Genomic DNA, 17500 nt, shown 5'->3' with positions numbered 1-17500 from the left:
ATTTTTCCTTTGTTAACAGTTGAGATTGACACTCCAGAGAGATTCAGTGCCAGTGCAAATATTGTAATCAATCTTTTTTGGACACTAATGACAATATTCCAAAATTTTCTTCTGAATTTGACATCACCAGGATTCCTGAAAATTCTCCAGGAGCCTTCAATAAAGCACTGTTAAATGATGTTTAGCATGACAGAAATGAACAGAAAACAGGACACATTAATGCTGAATTGAGATGTTTGCATTCGTAATCTTATAGCATGTGTGTCTTTGCAGATTCTGCTTTGATTGTATTACACTGATGTGTGTTTGTTGTTTCCAGGCCAAAGATCCTGACTCCAGACTTTGGGGAGAGGTGAAATATTCCATCTCCAGCTCCTGTCTGTGAGTTCAGACAAAATAATTGCCCAGCCAATGTTGATATGTACAGTCTGTCACTGGTTCTTATATAATATCAATTTATTGATTTGTTTATTCGGAGAGGAAAAGCAAAAATGCTCTGCCTTTACGTAACAGTGTTTCAGTCTGTTCGGATTAAACTTTAATTAATTATGAAGGATAATCTACAAAATAGAAAACAAAAATGGTAAATATAACTCAACCACACATGAAATTTGGTACAATTTTGTTTGTGACATATTAATCAGATCTTCCATTATGGTAGATGGCAAGTGTTTATAGGCTGTCTGATGAAAGCAGAGAGGATGATGGGAGATGTTCTGAGGGTGTTTTGGGCATTGGAGAAGTTTTGACATGTCTTGACATTTGTGCTTTTTTCAGTTGCTTAAAAACATATTAATGGCTAAAGTCTGAAAACACTGTATTCAGCACAAACTGGGCTACAATAATATGTGAACAACATGTATGTGCATGTTTGTATTTTTGAGAAAATAACATTTATGCATGGTTTTTGAAAAAAAAAACTAAATTGTAAGTCACTGAAATAAGGCCATATAACACATACTAAACATTTGTTCACCAGACTTTTGAGAACTGGATCTTGTAGCCTAGACGTTTTTGCTACAAAATGATGTGAAAACCATCCTAATCACTCATTCATACAAAACTATATAGTCATTTAACGTTCTGTAAGACACTTTTAGTGTTAGAAAGGCCATATGTGAGGAGGCGTGGATGATCATGAATATTAATGTGATTCACACCTGAGGAGACAAAGACCCCTCCCCTGAGAGAGAATGAATGTGAGGAGACTTAATGATTGAATGTATTGTTTGTAGCTTATTTACAAAATCAAGTTTAAGTTAAAAGAAGTAATCTGACTATACATTTTCTTCACATAAAGACTTTACTTAAAAACTTTAGACCTACACTACCATTTAAAAGTTTATAGATCTGTATGATTTTATGTTTTTAAAAGAAGTCTCTTCTGCTCACCAAGGCTGCATTTATTTGATCCAAAATACAGCAAAAACAGTGATATTGTGAAATATTTTTACAATTTAAAATAACTGTTTTCTATTTGAATATATTGTCAAATGCAATTTATTCCTGTGATCAAAGCTGAATTTTCAGCATCATTACTGCAGTCTTCAGTGTCACATGATCTTCAGAAATCATTCTAATGTGCTGATTTTCTAATATGGGCATATTTACAGCACATTTTACACATTTACACCTGAACAGATATTTACAAGCACAAGCTTCGTTGATGATGGTACATCAGCTTTGTTTCATACAGATGACATTGCAGGAGAATATTTGTTTTAAATTAGACATTTTAAGCTTTCTTTAGACATATGTTTCATGTTTATGTGATAAGTATTCGCAGAGTTTCAGTTCATTTTTGTGACATGTTTCAGAAAGATGCTCGCGGAGACGGCTGAAAGCGCACCCTGTTTATTTTCTTTATTTTACAAAAGCACAAGGTTTTGTTGTTATTGTGAGTGTACACAAATAAAAGTAGAGCCTTTATAGTTTCTAATGATGTCTTACACTTCTCTGTATGCCCAAAAATGACGGAGTATTTTAAGTTGTTTCCGCTTTTATGTGGAAACAATCCAGCAGGACGCGCCGGCGCGTCCGTTGACCCCAGAGGGTTAAGGGCTGTAAGGGACTAAAGGAGAGATGCCAGTGAAGATGCTGGATAAACTTGTAATTGGATTTGAAAGGCAAAATAGCATCTCCACACCCGCTAGTGAGTCAGGGCCCAATTAGACTGCAGTTTGACAGCTGAAGGTAGCCAACATACGGTTCATGCAAAACATGAAAATTGATGCCTTGATTCTTCCCCAACGCTGCAGGCAAGTTATAATCTTGTGAAAGATCGCAGGTTTCTGTCCAGATTTACAGTGACTTTAATATCAAACACATGCGGTTTTTATAAGGGCAATTGTTTATTTTAACCCATTTTAACCTCCAGAGACCTGAGCATGACTGCTGTATGCATTTTCCTTTTTGATTTGTAACTAATAAGCAAGTGAAAAGTTTATTTTTTATTTTTTTCTAGAGCAAATACTTTTCCTAAAAATGTATGTCCTCATATGTGGACAGCGGGACTATGTTGTGAAATTATAAATAACACTAAGCTATAGAAAGTGTGATTTATCATGTTTCCAGGAGTGTTGATTATTCATGACATTACAGACATTACATCAGAAATTATCATAATTAATTCTGATTCAAAGTAATGTCCAGCATCATCCAATCACTGTCAACCATGTTAAAATAAAATGATACATTATAAATTGTGAATCTATGTACTGATTATCATTGTCACATGTCTGTCAAACATGTTGAGTGATCCAAACATCATCTGCAGCCTGAAACTGAACTTTTGATCAGATTTTAGGAGTGAATGCACTTAACTGCATAGAGAGCTATAGGATGCTCCCTTGCTCCCTATTTAGTGAATGACTTAACCTCCAGTGTGCTGTCTGTCTGCACTGGTCTCAGAACAGTTTGAAATGCACCTTATTTTCATCCTAACTCCATATAAAGCCTCTGAAAGCAACATTTATCAGTTTTTGTATGCATCCATTAATTCTCAGTGTAATGTACAGTAAATATAGGATATTTTAACTGAAACTGAACATACAGTCCACTAATGTGGTCATTGTGTTTAACAGCGTGCTGATTCACGATAAATTGCTCAAATAAAAAAAAAAAAATGGCATATCGAATGAAACTAGAGACTCTTCAGTGTAAAAACTTAATTCAGTTTCTTACCAGATGTAGTTTTGTTGCTGTTTCTCCCAAAGACAAACTCCGCTGAGATCAGCACCATGTTGTTTGGTCACATGACTCCTTACATCAAAAGTTGAACCCTTTACTGACAGCACAGAGTCTCCTGAACAGAGATCAGTCCGTTTAAATTAAATAAAATGATGCATTGTGTGTAGCAAAGCCAGAATACAACGTCCACTCATAATTTCTATGTGAAAGCTGAAGATACTGAGGGCAAATACAGTCTTGCGGAGGTTTTTGTCACTGTCTTGTATCTAAATGATTATCCACCAGAGTTCAATGAGAACTTCCTGAAAAAGACCATGATTACAGGGGCACCAGTGAAAATCAAGATTTGTGATTTTTTTTTTAAACAAATAACTTATATTTTGCTATATTTATAAGTATTATGTCTAATATACTCCATCTTTATTTGTCTGAAAGTTGGTCAACTTTTGCTATTATTTGGTTGAAGGTCATCCATAAACTGCACTGTAGATCAGACCAAAAACATAAAGCACCCAACCAGATTAAAGTTCTACAGTTATAATCAATTCAACTGAACAATATTATTGTCCCTGTAATTTTGTGAATGAACAAAATGATTATTTGAAGCTGATTTTGTGTTCAGGCTGTGGATGAAGATGCAGAATAACCCAATAATCTCATTGAATATTCTATCATGAACATCTTCGACATTAACACATCCACAGGCGAGATTAAGCTCAAACCGTACATCAAGTCCATGGAGATCGTGCAGAACATTAGCAAACAGAAAGAGTGCAAGTGGTCTGTGGTGGTTCAAGCTCGTGGCTCGCCATCTTTCAGCACAACCGCTGTCATGAAGATTGACATCACAGAGGCGGTCAGACTGGCAGAATTATAACTGTATACAGTCTTCATATTAAAGCAGCATTTATTGATTGTTTTGTTGTTTGAGTTTGTGAACTTGATTTAAAGAATCTCACTGGTGTTATACCACCATAGTCCAGAAAAACATGGTACAATTCCTTGAAGTATCTTGAATTGCAATGTAAAAAGCATGGTACATTAAAATGAAGATTATATATATGTTTATTTATATTTATATACATATCTTAGTGTACTGTGGTATTACTATCTAATAGCATCACTGCACCATGGAATCGCCACTTTTTACACAGTTCTCCTTTTCTGCTAGCATGTAATGGGCATTAGTGCTTCATGAAGTATGTGATAAACATAAATATATATGAACAAATGTTATTGTTTATTATGTGTACGTAATTTACAATCCTTTTTTTGATGTGAATGTTTTTTTCATTTTATTCCAGAATCGACTCAAGGGCCACATGGCTGCATTCGAGAGTCGAGAGAATACGATAAAAGTTCTCGGCATTGCGGCTAGTGTCATTAGCATTGTGGTTTTGGTAACAGTCATGATCTCCACTGTCATGTACCTTCACAACACAAAGTCCAGCAAAATCACGCCAGCGCTCCACATCATACGCAGAAGACCCCAAGAGCGACGGCCATGGAGTTTCATGCCATCGTTCGCACACAGTGACGGCAGCCACGAAAAAAATCCTCACCGATGATGTGACGAGCAGCAACAACTGCAGCTCCAGAACCAAATCTCACACACCCGTCTGCCCCCCTCCACCACCAAGTGAGTGCCAGTGACCGCTGCCCACAGTGTCCGGTGCCCTGATGGACAGAAACTACAGTCGCAGCTCTAGCTGGAACTAAAAAAAGCGCAGATGATGTGGAGAAATCTTGCAGAAACAAAGAACAGCAGCATCAGTTCTGCTATTGTGTCTGAGCTAAAGATGAGAGTGGTGGTGGTGTAGTGGGCAAAAGCACTGAACTGGTAATCAGAAGGTTGTTGGTTCGATCCCCACAGTCACCCCCATTGTGTCCTTGAGTAAGACACTTAACTCCAGGTTGCTGCAGGGGGATTGTCCCTGTAATAAGGGCACTGTAAGTTGCTTTGGATAAAAGCGTCTGCCAAATGCTTAAAAAAAATTAGAACAGAACAGAAAATGATTATGAGATACTGACATGTCACATGTGAAGCACATGTGTGTTTTCTGATGGATTGAACACTTGATATTACAAACTTTCGGCTGAACGTTTTCTTTAGTGTCAAAGTGTTTTTTTAAATTGCTGTCTGGTTCAGCTAAAATGCTTCTGTTTCTCAGCGTGGCGTTCAGTCGGTATAGATCTGACTTAAAAGCAATATTCTGTGTTCAATACAAGTTCAGCTCAGTCGACAACATTTGTGTCACAATGCTGATTACCACAAAAGTTAATTTCGACTCGTTCCTCCTTTTCTTTAATAAAAGCACAAATGTGTGTTCCAGTGAGACACTTACAATGAAAGTCAATGGGGTCAATAATCTGTAAACATTAAAATACTCACTGTTATCAAAAGTATAGACACGAGACATAAACAATATGTGTGTTAACATGATTTTACTGTGATCAACATCACTTACTAACCACATCTGTGGAAAGTTATAGATAATTTTACAACTTCACTGACATGACAACGTGATGTCAACAAACCCTAAAACGACTGTAAAAATTATGATTTAAACAACTTTACAGCTCAAATAATACACAAGATTTAACCGAAGAATTGCCCCCATTGACTTCCATTGTAAGTGTCTCACTGGAACACAAATTTATGCTTTTTTTAAAGAAAAGGAGGAAAGAGTCGAAATATTTTTTTTTTTTTTTTTTGTGACAATCAACATTATGACACAAAAGCTGTTGATTGATCTGATCTTGTATTGAACCCGGAATATTCCTTTAAAATACAAAGCAACTTGCAAATACTGCTGTATTCACATGTTTGTAAAGGTCTTTAAAACTTTATATCCTTCTGAGAGGAAACAGTTGATTAAACACTGTTTGTTTGTTCAGCAAGAATTATTTACATCGTTTCTTCCTAAACCAGCTTCACTTCAGTTCTATACACGAGACATCTCATAATTTACATCATACTGCATGAAATCAACATCTCATCAGTCACTAAACTCTTAATATTCAGATTTAATATTCATATAAAGCTTAATAACATGTATTAATGTAGGACACACCATCTCACATGACAGAACTGGTAGTTAACTGTCAGTAGCTTATTACACATTAATAAACATCCAGAAGCACCCAAAACAGCCTTTCTGACCATAGTTTTATTACAATAGATTATTTCATTGAAAGTTGTATATACAGTATGTCCTGCTGTCTAATTTTATGGTTTTGTAATTGTATTTCTTTGAACAACCTTTGATTTGAGGAGTTTCAGGAAAAGTCTATTTACTGACTGTAAACACACGTTAGAATCTGATGTTATTATTTCTGTAAAATACATTTTATATAATTGTTTGCAAAGAATATTTACCAATTTATTTACCAATTTATAATTTAAAATGACATTTATTTGCATCTTCATTTTCTAAGAAAAAGAGAAAATGAACATCCATGTGCTGTTTGTTTTTGGGAATACCGAAATTTCAAAGTCCGTTTATTGTATAATGTTGATGATCTCCAAATGAATTGAGAAATGAACCTTTTTTCTAAAAGTGTCAAGTGAAAAGAGATCCATCATTGTCCTGCTGTTCATTTTTTGACTGTTCCACTTTACGTTTATTCATTTAACAGATAATTTTATACAAAGTGACTTACAAATGAGGAATATCACAAGTGATTATCCATACAGAAGCGACAAAACCACAGTATTGAGTTTTCATGATAAACCAGAAAAGTACAGACGTAAATCTAGAAAATAAGAAAAAGATTTTGTTAGATGTTTAATTATAATATGAATTATTAAAAATATATATACATGTCCCTTCAAACAAAACAAATGCCCAGATCTTCTTGTGTAATAATTATCACGCATCTAGCAAAGTGTTACGGTTTTAAGCTAATTTATCTGGTTTAGATTTCTGAGCTTCAGAGATTGCATAAATGTGATTAACATAAGACAATAATTAATTCCCTTTTCCTTAAGAAAGTATGATATTTAAATTAAGTTCAAAACATTTAAAACAATGCACATGCTGTGAATTCATTTAATACAGCACTTAAACGATACAGCACTGATAATAAAACTCTCCCACTGAAAATGGAAGACAAAATTAAGGTGCATTCAGTGAATGTTTTCTTCTATTCAGCCCACAAACAAAACATGGCAAACTTTGCTCTACTACATGTACATGTGTGTTATTAATACAACTGTGCGCTGTTTCCTTTCTGTGCTTTATCTTCTTTGATCCGTGTCTTTTTCTCTTCAGCAGAGTCTCGGCACAGTTTTTCATCACTGGCGGCCTGCAGACTGTCAAACGTGTTCTGTCTCCCGTGTCTCTCGCCAGGCCGCAGGTCTTTCTCGTGTCGTCGCTGTCTGTTGTACAGTTCTGCGCAGCTCTCACAGCAGCGGCATCTGGTGTTGGTCGTGCACACGAACATTCCCGCTGGGACCGCGAGCACCATCGCACAAACGATGACGATGATGTGAATCAGTCTCTCTCGTCGCTCCCGTTCATTTGTGTCGCTGCCCGTCACAAACACGACACACTGGCTGTCACGTGGCGCATGGTTTCTCACCGTCACACACACTTCATATTTCGTGAGGGGAAGCAGACCGTTGACGGAGTAGCTGTTGCTTCCTGGACTCATGTAAATGGCATCTTTCTTTGGTGTGTCATAGCGGCCGAAATAAACGGTGAACCAGGTTTTGGCAGGTTTCTCAGTCAATGTGAACCACTCGACCGTGACGCCGTAGACCGTCTGCTCGGCGATGCGTACATCAATATACACATTTTCATCGATGGCGGTTGAAAGCGGGAAAGAGGAATTGTTGGATTGAACATCAACCCAGATATTGATGGAGGAGTTTCCGATGAAGTTGTTGGCAGTGCAGGTGTAAATGCCTCGATCAGCTGCATGAAGCACCGGAATGATCAGAGCGGAACTGATGGTGTCCACATCTAACTGCATCTGAGAAACTACACACACAGAGATGGAAGATAAGAAAATGAACAGGATGAGAGGTTATGGGGTTAGGATCACATAAACAGGATGGTGAAGTAACATGCTGTGGCAGGGCAGAGGGCGGGGCCGTGTCGTGATTCCGCACACCCGGCCATTAATAATAATGATTAAGCCCGATGGGGATAAGGCCGACCAGAGACGGCAGTGCGACAGAGAGAGAGTTATGGACAGCTGTCTGACACCTGTGTGTGTGTGTGTTTGCCTTTTTGGTTAAGTTTATTATTAAAATATTATCTATATTCTCAAGGTTCTCGCCACCTCCTTTCCCTTTTACCTCGTTACACATGCATAAGAAAATCCAACAACATTAAAAAAACGTCAGTCATATGAGATTTCTACAACATACAAAGTATTTACCTGTAAATCCTCTGATGCTTTTTAGACTGTAGCTCCAGTGGACAACTGCCTCTGGCCTCGATTTCACCAAACACCTCATAGTGACATTTGACCCCAGAGGAAGTGTGATGTTTGTTTGAGGACTGAAGGTTTCTGGCTTTAAACATGTCTTCAACTCCACCTCATGAAAGAACTTTCCAGCTCTGCTCTCAGGACCTGAACACGTCATGTACGAGTTCATCAGAATAATCGGTGGACCAACAGCATTGATGAATTCAATGAATCCTTTGAGTCGACAGTCACACAGCCAACGATTATCGTGCAGCGCCAGAACGACATTCGTTTGTTCCTCTTTCCTGCCTCGTGTCTGTGAATAAAATCGTGGCCAGTTGAGGAACACGTCCCTGGATACGATCATAAGCTGATTGAAGGATAAATCTAAGTAGGTTACAGCGAGCAGGTGGCGCAGTGCGTATTCAGGGAGCACGTCTATCCGGTTGTGCTTCAGGTCTAAAATTTTAAGTTCTGGAGTGTCCTGAAAAGCGGTCCACGGTATCGAACGCAGTTTGTTGCCCTGTATGCGTAATTCTGTCAAGTTGTGCAGTCCCTCTAGACTTCTAACATTCATCAGAGTTATATCGTTAAAGTTTAGCCATAGGAACATTAAGGCACTGATTTGAGAGAACACACCCTGCGGGATTTCAGTTAGATGCGATTTTTCAATGCGGATTTTGATGAAATTCTCAGGAATGTTTGGTGGGATCCGTACAAAAGGAAGCTCCATACACAGCAAAGACCTGTCAGTGAATGAGAAATACAAGCATTTTGGTCTGTTCATTGACAACATCAACACAGAAAGCAAGACAAGTGAATGTTTGTATTCTACAGTACATTCAGACTGAGTTAATGGCTCACATCTGTGTAATGTGTTTACAGAATGTTTTCTAGAGCATCAGAATACAAGAGATCTGTTAAAAATCATCAACTCACCGGCCGAAGGTTTCGTCTGTACAGGAGCATCCGGTCAGACAAACAGATACAACAGAACTGACCTGCTGATAAATGAAGAGCGCACACAGCGCTGTGTATAAAGTGGCCATAGTGTTGTTGAAGAACACATGAGGAGCCGTTTGTCTTTGGTCCTGGTTGAGTTAAGCTCATTACATTTAATCCATCTTGACGCAGTTGGTCAGAGAACAAATGATATTCACACACAATGCAGCTATGGTATATTGCAGCTATATACAGCTATATGTTTAGGATTAAGACAGTGAACAAATGCTATTCAGAACTGCAACCAAATCTCAACAAAATGCATTTCATTTAAATTCATAGATAGAAGGATTGATTAGCAAGACCATTTTTTTTTACACTATTCTGAAAAATGGGCATGTTTCATGCACATACATAGAAACATTTCTGTCTACAGTGTATATCTGGACATTCTTCTGATTGGATGATCAGCTCTAACCTGATTGGGTCGTTTAGCACAGTCACCCTAAACTGATTGAATGAGTGATCAGCTTGATCTAATCAGTCATTCACTTCGCTCAGTTGTCAAGTCAGCTAGTTAGGAATTCATAAGTTCATCACATTTACTCAGAACAGCTTTTAGAAAGAACATCATAAGTACAGAGTAACTGTGTACGTGCTCCGACATTTTCAGAATCATTTCTTCTACGGAAGCAAAAGGCAGATCCGCATGACTGACAGTACACTGGTTCATTAGAGTAAATCCTATTATCCTTAAAGCTCAAACTGTATCGGAAATTTGTAAATATAGCTTTGAACAACCTTGGAATAGTTCAGCTGATGTGCTTAAAATGTTTTCCAAAGCCATCACTTTATAAATATATTTCAGAAAACACCATATTAAAAAAATTGTTTTTATTCAGTTTCATATTTTAAAACACAAATATTTGCTAATACGTACACACACATATAAATATATATATATATATATATACCTTATATGGAAGATTACAAGTACAGTTTCAGGGTTAATGTGACAAACAGTCACCCTGGTACACCAAGTGACAAGATAAAGATATAAAGGAAAATAAGTTTAAAAAAAAATTATAAACAGTGCACTTTACCAACCTCTTTCTGAGTTTCTTTAACATTGTCAGAAGATCCAAACAGAGACACGTTTTCACTCCTCAAATTGTATCTTTAGAGAGATGGGTTTTACATGTGATAGACAGACATTCCACTGCGAAACACACACACACATTCATATATATACTGTATATAAATCAATACTTCAAAAAGTGCATGATAAATAAAAATAAAGACATTATTTCATTCTTGTGTAATAATTCTTCCATTTTTGAATACTAAACTTTCAGGATTGACATCGATGTGTACAGTATTTATGTTTACAAACACATACTGAAAGTGTCCTTTAGCCCAACAGTGCACGAGGCACAAGATAAGTCTGAATGAGGGTGAATATCATTGTTTAATCAGCAGAAGTACTCGTTCGGTTGTCCTTCAGTCCTGGCCGTGGCCTCTGAGTCGACACTAGAGCGAGCGGACAGCAGGCGGTTTGATTCATCCAGGTTGAGTCTGCTCAGATATTGTCCCTCTAAACCTTTATCTTTAGTTCCTGGAGAAAGAGTCTCAAATGTTACATACGTATCTTGAATGTCTTTCGATTTTCTGCCGAGCAGTTTTTGCAACCTTCTCTTTAGTGCGCCGCAGCACACGATGAGCGTCAGAGGAACGGCGATGACACACGCGACTGTGATGACGACAACGTTAATGAGTTTCTGTGTGCCGCTGGCACTGGCCGCCTCGTCCGTAGAGAAAATCACACACTGCTCTTTCTTGGGAATGAGTCCTTTCACACACACGCATGCGATGTACTTGGTTTTGGGCACCAACCCTTCGATTGTGATGCGATTCTTGCCCGGCCCGACATTAATGCGACGCATGTCTCGCTCACCGAACACAGCATACAGAACGCTGAATGACGTGGTGTTGGTCGCAGTGGGCGCGCGCCAGTTTAGTGATACCGTGTGATCCGTGTCGCCAATGACTTTAACGGAACGAACTACCCTGCGTTCTTGTCCTTGCTGAAGAGACGAGGCATTCGCCTCGAGGTTACTCAACACATTTTTCTCCAGCTCCCCCACGTTGTCGGTTCCTGCAGCAGCTTTGGGTTTTGCTGTAGGTTTCACATCGGAAACATCATCAGAGACGCTGTAGCTTTTGATCTGGATGGTTGCCGTGGCTTTTGGCCCGTTTAGGGGCTCAATAATGGGCACAGCAGCTGATGTTGAGGCAGGTGGCACATACCTGGCGATGAGTTTTTCTTGGTATGCTGCACGTCCAATTCCACCATTTTTCTTGCCTCGGTTTCTCTTGGCGACCGCTTCGTCAATTTGCCACGTATCAGAGATGACGAGCGAGATAATGGCATCCGCGCTCCCGACAAAGTTGGTGGCTCTGCAAACGTATTTTCCAGAATCTCGGTACGAAACGGCAGGAACACTGAGGATTGACCAGATGATGCCCTCTTTAGACACTTCCTGTTGAACTACAAGATCAATGAGAAAACATTCACATTAACACAATATTGCGGTTCTGATGTGGTATGGTGAAATTTCAAATAAATTATAGTCATTACAGCATTTTTGCATATTGAGATGATTTTAGTGTAATTAAAAGCAAGCAACAGATGAGATTGAATGAAATGTAATGTAATGAGATAAAGTGAGATGAGATGAAATGAGGTGATATGAACATCTTATCATACTTACCAGTGCCGGTCATGGGTTTGCCATCGGCTCGTGACCAGGACAGCTCCGGGATTGGCACTCCGATGGTCCCGCAGCGCAGCAGGACATTGTTGCCGATGGAGCTACGGACTCGTGCGACGGCCGTGTGCACTCGTGGAATCTGACATTTTCGGAGCTCCGTATTGGAAAACAAAACTCCCGACAGGCTCTCTGGTTCTGCGCAGTGCAGACGAGTATCGATGAACACCACGGACGATGAAGGAAACTTTTGGAACTGCATCAAATCAAACAGACGACAGTCACACTGCCAGGGGTTGTCATGGAGACCTGCACAAAGAATACATCGTTTTTTAAAGTTAGAAGTCATCACACTCAATTATAATCTATTCAAAGAACAAAAATTTCAACTTGTTTTTTGACTTTGTTAATAAGAGACTTTATAATTAAATGTATATGAAAACAAACTCTCACCCAATATCATTTTGGAATTCTCTGTTTCCTGAGGAGCTTTCAGAGAAAACCATGAAGAAAGAACTTCTGCTGGAATGGTGGCCAGACTGTTGCTCGACAGATCCAGATATGTCAGGTTTTTAATGTAAATGGTCGCTTCGGCTGGGATGCTGCTGATCTTATTGTTGTGTAAATCCAGAAGCTGAAGACTCGGCATATCCATCAAACATTCCCATGGAAAAGAAGTGAGAACATTCCCATCCATCCGTAATTCATCCAAGGCATAAAGTCCACGGAAAGCATCCACGCTTACGGCAGAGAGCGAGTTGAAGGACATCCAGAGATATTCCAGACTGCTGAGGTAATGAAAGGTTTCTGTGGTGATCCGACTGATGGTGGTTTTCTCAATGCGGAGTTTGGAAGTGTCCAAGGGAAAGTTGTTTGGGATAACCGTGAGTTCAGGGTCATTACACACAACGCTCCTGTAGAATCAGATCAACAGTTAACTTTTGTTGAGATAATTGATTGTCAGTCACGTCATTAAAACATAAACACGTTGTTGCATGTGAAGAGCAAATTTCTATAATATAGTGTAACATTTTACTTTTTCTTGCTTTAATTTCCAGCTTTAACTGTGTATTTGTCTGTTATCTCTGTGTGTGTACAATGACTTTTAGAGGCAACTTGAATGTGTGCAACAAACAAGCAGAAAAGATTAAAAAGCACACACGAGTTAATCCAACTATAAATAAAATGCAGGAAAATATATCAATATTCTGCACACAACTGTCCATATGGAACATTTTAAATGTGTAAATAACAGATCTGATGTGAAATGTCACCTGGATTTGGAGCCGTCGCTCAGTTTGTGGTAGAAGCAGCTGCACTGAGCTGGACAGCCATTGACGGGACACGGAAGGACACAGGACAGCAGCACCAAAGCCAAAAACACACGGCCAACCATCTTCTAGTCTATCAGTTCTAGCTACAGCGCTGGAGTTGATCGAGGCTGTTTTTACCACAGCACAGGCAGCATCAGTGTCTCTCTCAAACACTTTGTGTTCACTCTGCTCTGAATCCCCAGATAAAAAGGATTGAACAGATTAGAGGAGGGCTCAAGGTATTTTCATTTACACGATTATTTCTTTCTGAAAGCCCATAGGCTGTGTGCTTGTCGTTTATATATATACACAGAACAGACACTTCTTTTTTTGATTGGAGGGCTAATTTCAGATCTGTTATTGGACAACACTTTTTCAATTCATGTCATTATATTGGCAAACGGCTTTATTTCCACCAAATGTGTCGTGTAAACCACAAGATGGGGAGAAACGGAATTAGACTTTGCATCACTTTGATTTTTAAAGATTTATATTCAAAACATATTTTGGAGAAAATCAACAACACTTTTGGATATTTTATTCATGCAAACGATCCCTCTTAGTTGACCTTTGACTTTTAAAGCAACACTAGTATTGATTCAATGGGCTGCACAAGTTTCATTTGTAGCATAAAACTCATTAAAATAATATGAATTATGCAATTTATGGTTTTCTCATTTGTTTTCAAATTTATAGAATCTTCTCGTTTTATTTTTCAAATGAAATGTCTTTTATTACTTCACCGGCTTCATCTGCTTCATTCATATTTCTTAATAATGATTAGCCAACATTATTATCATCGTCTTCTTTTGTCTATAATGTAATTAAGAACATTAAAAAGAAAATGTACATGGTGGTATTAAATGATTTAAAGGATGTAGATGCCATTTGGAGCACAAGGAGCCAGAAAAGATCACAAACCGTTTCAGTTGTCGCATTTCTCATTTGTGTCTCAGGGAGCAAAAGTTGGTTGGTTTGTTGGTTGGTTGGTAGAGAAAAACATTTACAAATGGAGCCACTATCATTGTGATGTTCTGACAGGTATCTGGTAAACTGAACTGCATGTGACGCCGATCTGCTTCTATCCAAAGTGACATACAAAGGAGGCATCCTAAAACACAAGTGATTTATCCTGAGGAGAAAACTCTAATTCTGTATCTTAACTGTGTTTTACTCTTGTATAAAGAGGATTTAGAGTGAACACATTCTATTCAAAAGTTTCTAACAATGTACGTGTCGTATATTATTTCCCCATGGCATTAACATGAAATCTGAGAACAAAGGTTTAGTTTCTTAAGTGCAACCATTGATTTGATTTTAATTCAGCAGCTGATGAAATATTTGCCAGCATGCCACCTTCATATTGAGACTAAAGCAAAGTCTGAGACACTGTACAAATAACAGCACACTTTTAAAAGGCATTAAAGAGTGGTCTTTAGAAATACTGAGTGTTGTGGATTGTTAAAGACTTAATAAGTGATTAATAAGTGATTAATAAGTGATTAATAAGTGATCTGTTGAATACAGGCTTGGTTAGGTAAACTGAAGTTGCTGAAATATCTGCATAACATTTGTTTTTTCCTGAAAAACAGCAACTGAGGATTTAAATTTCATGCTAATTATTTTGTATATTTCAAAACAGAACATCAAACCAGAATTTGAATTTACATTCGTAGTGCAGATAGACAGCAAAATGTTCATGTTTTTTAACTTGATGCTTGTTTAATTAACCCTATTTTGAAAGTTGAAGTTTTTCCTTCAGGACGGTGATAAAGAGCTCATAATTTAGGATTGTACGAGTTTTCAGATCTTTTATCACAAATGCTGAAGACAAGTTAGTGAGTGGCCTATAAATATTGTAATATTGTGTATTTTGCATTTTAAAGTTGGGTATAGGTGTTATACAGTATGCATAATATTCATATTTATTGTTTATTCTGTATATTTTATGCATGTTTGTGTATGTGAATAAGTGTCATCAGATGCTGCAACAAAAACCATAACAATAAAGATTTACTACTACTAAACTATCTGTTTGTGCAAACCCTCTGAGTTTAAAACATTAAATGTGTGTTTGCTCTTAATCTTAAATATTTCACAGTATTAGATTATTAAAATTGTGCAGAGAAGTATTTCACCAATCAAATACACACATTTGGCTGCATTGCATCAGTTATTTCATGTCTCAAACTTCTCAGTCCAACACCAGCAACCCTGCTTACAGAATAATGATGAAACTGGTCGAGTCTGTTTATTTTGCTTTTGCTTTGACAGTCATCACATCATCGTTATTTGTGTCATGTTATTAAAGCTTCTCAAAGCGCTGCTGTCTGCACAGATTGAACGCAACACTGACGTGAACGAGCGCAGAAGAATGAGTTCATAAACTTATTAAAACATTAAAACATTCCTGAAGGGATTTCAGAGGCTTTAAATCCTCACACGCGCTTTCACAACCACACAAACACTACAAAAGTGTTCGCATTAAACCACAGCAGTCTGAAGACAGTGAGAAATATCAGTGAAAATGGGTACATACACGTTACCGGATGGATTCACAGATTTTGACATGTTTGCCTTTGGCTCTGCACTGCTGGTTGGTGGTGAGTGATGCTGATCAATCAATCAATCAATCAATCAATCAATCAATGCTTATGACAAGCTTTACTGCATAGAGATGAGAGTGTTCAGTCCTGAGATCTGCCTGCTTCAGGTCACATGTCTGATTGATTAGTAAAAACTAATCTATTGGAACCGAATTTATTTTATTTATTTATTTATTTATTTATTGTAGCTGGTTGTTGGTTTTAGAAGGTTCACAGATCTTTAGGATTTAATTAAATCTATGGATAATTTATTTTAATGAAAAATATTGATCAAATAAAGAGCTAGTTAGTGAATTACACATAAAAGTGCGGTTCAGTGATGGTATCAGATGGTAATAACATGGTACCATGTCCAAAAACAAAACAAAACATGGCATTACTGCTGTACTTTTTGGCACTTTATTGTAAGTGTGGACTTGTAATTGTTGAAACAGTGTTAAATGTTATTTTAATGCATGTGTTAACAGTATTATGAATTCTGATGAGTTTCTCTAGAGCAGTCTGAATATCTTTGATTCTTTTAGGTCTTCTTGGCTTCTTCCTTAATGTCATGTCGGCCGCTGCGTTCCTCAGAGTTCGTGAGATGAGAACACCCGGTAACTTCTTCATCTTTAATCTCGCTGTAGCCGATATCAGTCTGAACATCAACGGGCTGGTGGCGGCATATGCCAGTTATCTGAGGTACGAATGTGTAAAACCAGCTGGACTACAGAGGAAATTAAGAGCTGAATCTTTCCAAAGATGTTGAATGTTTGGTTCAGAAGGTTACGCCAATTTTGGTTTGCTCAGTTTTTGTGCCATAGGTAGAATAGATGTGACAGAATATCTAAATCTGATCTAAATTCAGCCTGGGCTCTGAATGATTTATTGATGTCATACAGAACATATATTTAAAATAAAGAGTGTGTTAGGAAATATCTGACATTGTGTGTTTGTTTATGAACAGATACTGGCCATTCGGTTCAGAAGGGTGTCAGATTCACGGTTTTCAGGGAATGGTGTCAATTCTGGCCGCCATCAGTTTTCTTGGTGCAGTCGCTTGGGACAGATACCACCAGTTCTGCACGAGTGAGTCTAAAACAGAGAACAAATTCAATCCTTAAAGATGATGCTTCATTATCCTTCATAGTAACTGCACATGTAGCACACACAAGGTCCTGTTGATAAACTCATTTGAATCTTTCACCAGTTTCATTCTCATCTCACTATGTCTACTGACTAACTGTTGATGGTTTGATGAGTCCGTTGAGTTTGTTTTCAGAGC

At 37.9% G+C, this 17500-nt stretch overlaps 3 protein-coding genes and 1 pseudogene across 3 annotated transcripts in view; 2 read left to right on the top strand and 2 right to left on the bottom strand.

The window, feature by feature from the left end:
* The window catches only part of LOC127423234 (cadherin-related family member 1-like), a 28938-nt pseudogene extending 24030 nt beyond the window's left edge, over positions 1-4908 (top strand).
* A 1827-nt stretch (positions 4909-6735) lies between these two features.
* Positions 6736-9663, bottom strand: LOC127423516 (leucine-rich repeat, immunoglobulin-like domain and transmembrane domain-containing protein 2). Its single transcript, XM_051667899.1, has 3 exons — positions 9547-9663; positions 8578-9353; positions 6736-8174 (listed from the first exon to the last, which is right to left on the bottom strand). The coding sequence occupies exons 1-3, from the start codon at positions 9654-9656 to the stop codon at positions 7396-7398; spliced, it is 1665 nt and encodes a 554-aa protein (XP_051523859.1). The 5' UTR covers positions 9657-9663; the 3' UTR covers positions 6736-7395.
* Positions 9664-10452: 789 nt separating this feature from the next.
* lrit1b (leucine-rich repeat, immunoglobulin-like and transmembrane domains 1b) lies at positions 10453-15641 on the bottom strand. Its single transcript, XM_051667893.1, has 4 exons — positions 13592-15641; positions 12771-13231; positions 12321-12626; positions 10453-12097 (listed from the first exon to the last, which is right to left on the bottom strand). The coding sequence occupies exons 1-4, from the start codon at positions 13711-13713 to the stop codon at positions 11022-11024; spliced, it is 1965 nt and encodes a 654-aa protein (XP_051523853.1). The 5' UTR covers positions 13714-15641; the 3' UTR covers positions 10453-11021.
* Positions 15642-16107: 466 nt separating this feature from the next.
* Positions 16108-17500, top strand: part of rgrb (retinal G protein coupled receptor b) — a 3727-nt gene continuing 2334 nt past the window's right edge. Inside the window, exons 1-4 of the mRNA XM_051667928.1 lie at positions 16108-16233; positions 16761-16917; positions 17183-17304; positions 17498-17500. The exon at positions 17498-17500 is cut by the window's right edge and continues 157 nt beyond it. Of these exons, the coding sequence (XP_051523888.1) occupies positions 16158-16233; positions 16761-16917; positions 17183-17304; positions 17498-17500 (358 nt within the window). The 5' untranslated portion in view covers positions 16108-16157. The remainder of the gene's footprint in view (positions 16234-16760; positions 16918-17182; positions 17305-17497) is intronic.

The sequence above is a fragment of the Myxocyprinus asiaticus genome, chromosome 32 (genome assembly GCF_019703515.2).
Source record: "Myxocyprinus asiaticus isolate MX2 ecotype Aquarium Trade chromosome 32, UBuf_Myxa_2, whole genome shotgun sequence".
Lineage (NCBI taxonomy): Eukaryota > Metazoa > Chordata > Actinopteri > Cypriniformes > Catostomidae > Myxocyprinus > Myxocyprinus asiaticus.
Note: the sequence above shows the minus strand (reverse complement) of the source record. Positions and strands in the feature narration are given on the sequence as shown.

What these genes read in the sequence shown, in the direction of transcription:
- LOC127423516 (XM_051667899.1), bottom strand. Translation starts at nt 9,656, where the DNA reads ATGGCCACTTTATACACAGCGCTGTGTGCGCTCTTCATTTATCAGCAG. An exon ending in ACAGACGAAACCTTCGGCCG is followed by an intron (nt 9,354 to 9,546) that starts GTGAGTTGATGA and finishes ATTCACTGACAG; the next exon opens with GTCTTTGCTGTGTATGGAGC. An exon ending in AAGCATCAGAGGATTTACAG is followed by an intron (nt 8,175 to 8,577) that starts GTAAATACTTTG and finishes CTGTGTGTGTAG; the next exon opens with TTTCTCAGATGCAGTTAGAT.
- lrit1b (XM_051667893.1), bottom strand. Translation starts at nt 13,713, where the DNA reads ATGGTTGGCCGTGTGTTTTTGGCTTTGGTGCTGCTGTCCTGTGTCCTT. An exon ending in AGCGACGGCTCCAAATCCAG is followed by an intron (nt 13,232 to 13,591) that starts GTGACATTTCAC and finishes CTGATTCTACAG; the next exon opens with GAGCGTTGTGTGTAATGACC. An exon ending in GAATTCCAAAATGATATTGG is followed by an intron (nt 12,627 to 12,770) that starts GTGAGAGTTTGT and finishes TTCTTTGTGCAG; the next exon opens with GTCTCCATGACAACCCCTGG.